The 4,700-nt window shown below is 35.3% G+C and overlaps 1 protein-coding gene across 1 annotated transcript in view; it reads left to right on the plus strand.

Annotated features, from left to right (window-relative positions):
* LOC107103197 (putative high affinity immunoglobulin gamma Fc receptor IC) overlaps nucleotides 1–4,700 on the plus strand; it is a gene marked incomplete at its 3' end in the record, with an annotated part of 30,886 nt that overhangs the window by 20,207 nt on the left and 5,979 nt on the right. The window contains exon 2 of the mRNA XM_015402761.1: nucleotides 1,255–1,512. Within this exon, the coding sequence (XP_015258247.1) occupies nucleotides 1,255–1,512 (258 nt within the window). The remainder of the gene's footprint in view (nucleotides 1–1,254; nucleotides 1,513–4,700) is intronic.

Genomic DNA, 4,700 nt, shown 5'->3' on the forward strand with positions numbered 1-4,700 from the left:
CAATGCTCTCTTTAAATCTCAGCTATTAATCAGTGCTGTTTAAGAATCCATCTTTTCCAACAAAAGAGAGCTCGAATAAAAAAAGAAAATTGTAATTGAGATCCAGTTTTTACAACAAAAATAATCAATTCAATTTCTATTTGGAATACTGGTGAGTTTAGTTTTTTATTCTGTTATTTTTTTTCATTCACTTATTTTAATCCGGCCAAATTTACCCTCTCTTCACATCCAAGCTATTAATCATTAGTATTACGTAATAATTTTGGTTTAAGTAAGATTTTCAATACCAAATTATTTATTAAGCTGTTGAGAAAACCTTTAGCAGACGTAGAAATGATAGACATTAGCAAACCTATGCACATAATACAGCAAAACGTGTTCATGTAGTTTAAAAGCTCAGATAGCAAACTGGTTATCTCTGTAACTCGAAACATTTTAGATTTAGTTTGTCTGTTTGATGAACATATTATTTTTTATGTGTTTATTGTAATCTACCCTCTGTAACAGTCTCTATATTGTATGAGTGTGTCTCTGATTTCCTCTGTGATAGAAAGGTGACCTCTATCACAATAACTACTGGAGATGAACACTAGTTCTGGAGCTATTCATTGGCCGTCTGGATGCTCAATAATACAGATGTTTGAATCTATAAAATAAATCCCCAAAGTAACAAAGTCTAACAGATGAAAAAAATGATATTTAATCTACAATGGTGATTCCCAATTCTGGCATAAAGTAGATCACAGATCTTTAATTCCAGTCCTTGAGGTCTGGTGTTCTGCTCCCTTTAAATGTGTCGCTGCTTCAAACACCTGAATTAAATAGATGAATTACCTCCTCAGTATGTAGAGAAAGGTCTGGTCCCAATGTCCACACTACACCCTACACCCCTCTATGAACTATGAACTATGTAGTTGGTCAGATTGATGTAATAGTTCAGACTTCCCTGCAGTGATTTACATCATACTGTTAGTGTATGTGTTGAGATGTTGGTAGAAATGGTTATCTCAGTGCCAGATGCGACACCTTACTGCTTTATATCTGTCTTTACCTATGAAACATCTTCTTGCTTCTGGGATTTAGTGATTGAATCTTGTATTATTAGAAAGAAACAAATCAAACAAAATTTTTATTATTTTTATATAATATTTTCATGGTTGAGATTAAGTTGTTATCCATGGCAATTAACTTTACTGTAGTTTCTGTTTAATATACATCTATATCAGTTTTCTGACTGAATATTATTCATTCCAGTCTCTAAGCCCACTGTGACCCTTCAACCCAACTGGTCCCAGATATTCAGAGGAGAGAAAGTCACTCTGAGATGTGAGATCCATGGAGATGGAGGAACTCAGTGGACGAATGAATGGCATCCAACCAACAGAAACTCTGAAACATCCAGTGAATACAGGATCAACACAGCTACTGAGTCTGGTGATACATACCGGTGTAAGGCTAGAGGAGACTACCAGATAACAGACTGGAGTGATGCCTTCAGACTGACAGTGAGAGGTGAGTCAAACTGAAAATGTTTAGTTTGTCTTGTTTTCATACACATCAACCTAAATAAAATAGTAGGCACCTTTGTTTAATGAGTGAATGAGCCCAAATGTGAAAAGACCAAACAGTAGTGTAAATATGCAGTTAGAGGCTAAAAGACATAAAATAAAGGAAGTTTTTTCCTCCATCTACGCTGGTCCCGTTTATAAATCTTAAAGCAGATAAAATCTATATTTCCTGTATCTCCATGCTTTGACAGTATTTCTAAGCTTTGTAACAGAAGATAAATGACTCATTCAGAGGTTAAGGAATGATTTATTTTAGTGAAGATTTTTCTCAAATAAAACTCATTCTAATGATGGTCTGTTTTCTGTTTGTTTCCACCAGCAGATAAACCCACAGCCTCACTGACAGCAGATCAGGAAATAATACCACTAGGGGGCAGTATAACACTGACCTGCTATGTGTCCAGCTCTAATGGCTGGAAGTTTGACTGGTTCAGAAATGGGCAACAATTTTCTGTTGACCAGACCAGAGGAAACATTGATTCTTACAGAGTCATCAGCATCTCAGAGGGAGGTCTATACAGCTGCAGAGGAGGAAGAGGAGATCCAGTTTTCTTCACTGAAGACAGCAGTAAGGTCACAATCTATAAAACTGGTGAGTTTAGATTTATGTTGGAATAAAATAAGATAGTGAATTGTCTCTTCTGTTTTTCAGCCATGTCAATAATATAAACTATGGCTCCAGAATAAAAAAAACATTGCTATAGCTTCAATTGATGATGATGATGCCTCAAAGAAAAGTATTTTTCCTATTCATATGGCAAACAGATGTTTAACATTGCATAGTATTTTACAAGTCTGTAATTTAAAATAGGTTTTTATTTGTAATGCATGTTTGTCTGATGGAACATTTTGGTGTTTTTCATATATGTTACCAGTTCCTGTTATAACCACTGTGATCCAACAACCCAACTGGTCCCAGATATTCAGAGGAGAGACAGTCACTCTGAGATGTGAGATCCATGGAGGTGGAGGAGCTCAGTGGACGTATGAATGGATTCCAACCAACAGAAACTCTCCAACATCCAGTGAATACAGGATCAACACAGCTACTGAATCCTACAGTGGAGAATATAGATGCAGAGGAAGAAGAGATGTCTTTTCAATAACAGAGTGGGGAGTCATTATGTTAAATGTGTCAGGTGAGTTTTTCTATTTTTCACCACTGTCTACATTTAATAGGGATTTTAACACTCTTAGTAGAAAAAATAACAGGCTTTTCACTTAATTCTCTTTAGGTGGAAATATGTTCATTGTTTGACCTGATATAAAAAAAATGTTGAGAATCAACATTTGCAATAGATTAGAATCAGTCACAAATAATCATGTTGAAAACATCAGGATTGCATGCATAGTTTTCTCCATAGATGAAAACATGACAATCATTGGGCCTCATGCAAAAACATTTTAATGTTACTCTTTCGCTTACCGTGGGCTCTTATGAATGTGCCAAATCAGATTCAACATACATTCTTAACTTCAGTAAATAATGATGACAAGTAAATGATCCTTGTAACCCTGATGCATTCCACCTACGCCATATAAGGGTATGAATTCCCATGGGGTTCATTCACACAAAAAAATAATTGAAAATGAAGAAGAAAAACTTGGATTTGGAGATGGAGGTTCTGCTGACTGAGAGTAGAGTAGCAGCATTAAAGGGCCAATAAAAGCCAAGCAATGGGGAATAAATCGCTGGTGATTTAAATTATATGTTTATGCTTTTACAGAAGTAAAAATAAAATAAGAAAAATAAATATAATTTGAAACAGATTGAAATATGATGTAAATGCTTAATATGAGTTCAACATTAACCAACATGACACAACATTATAGAAAATCTCCTTATAATGCGCTCACACGCATCTACTTAACATCCTCAACCAAGTCTGGCTAAACTCTAATTTGGCAGATTCAGGCAGACTGACACCTAACAGTCCACATTTTATGTAATACTAAAATCAAGGAGCTGTGATAAACTGAATTAAATATATTTCTGACCGTTAGAGGATTTTCAAGCAGCAACATGTTGTTGTAGTTTCTACCCATTTTCTGTTCCAGATGTCATTACAATAGAGGCTTGGTCTCTGACTGTTCTGTCTTTTGACAAAATGACAACAAATTAAACCAATGGTCCCATGGATGTTGACACTCTTGCTGCATGTGTAATGACCGATATGTCATCAGTAAATAATATTTCAATTTTTAATTGGAGAGTTGCTTGATGTATCCTGATGAAATGGACAATCGCTTCTAAGTAATAGCAAATATAGTAATTTGCTGAGAAAATAGGTTTGGATGCAGCTGACTGATTAAACCACACTCCTACGTCAAGGCTGAAGCACTCATAAAACTCGTTCATACTTCAAAGTGACATTTTCTCCATAATCAAAATTTTTTCATATGAACGCTTCTTGCATGAGACCCCAGTTCAATAAATTTAACATGAAGGTCTTACTTCAAAAGCAGGGTCTGCCTTTAACTTCAACATTGTGTTTCATGTGTAACACATTCATGTTACTCCAATACATTTAAAGAAATATCGGAGTAAGTTTTGATAACTAATCCATAACCAGCATAAAACAGCAACAGCTGAAACAAAGTGCTGAACATCGATGCAAACTTACTAAAATATGTAGATTGTGCATCAGAATTATTATAAAGAACATTAAAATAATTAAAAACAAACAAGATCAAACAAAAACCATGGAATAAAAACATCTTTTTGGTAACTTATAAAAGTAGGCAGTAAAAGAACCTCTCAGATGTGCAGGAGTAGTTTATTCCTAAATGAGAAGCAGCAATAGAGGCTTTGCTCACTCTAATCGTCCTCTTAGACTTGATTCCTGCAGGAGCTGCTGTTCAGTCGACCTGAGGGGCTGAGAATGATGGTAGAGATGAAGAAGCTCAAAGAGGTACTGCAGGGCAAGGTCATTCAGACAGTTTAAAATTAAAATAATATAATTTTAAAATGAACTTATTTGTTAGTGTTGGCTTCCCAAATATTCTGACAACAGCTCCACCCTGGGAATCTCCTCTCTGTTGACTCACTGCTACTACACAGTGGTTCATTAGGAGCTGTCAATAAATGTTGGAACCAAACCCTCTTCAAAAAACAAAATAAGTAATTTGGGA

Source organism: Cyprinodon variegatus, unplaced genomic scaffold (genome assembly GCF_000732505.1).
Source record: "Cyprinodon variegatus isolate N-32 unplaced genomic scaffold, C_variegatus-1.0 Scaffold1392, whole genome shotgun sequence".
Taxonomy (NCBI): domain Eukaryota; kingdom Metazoa; phylum Chordata; class Actinopteri; order Cyprinodontiformes; family Cyprinodontidae; genus Cyprinodon; species Cyprinodon variegatus.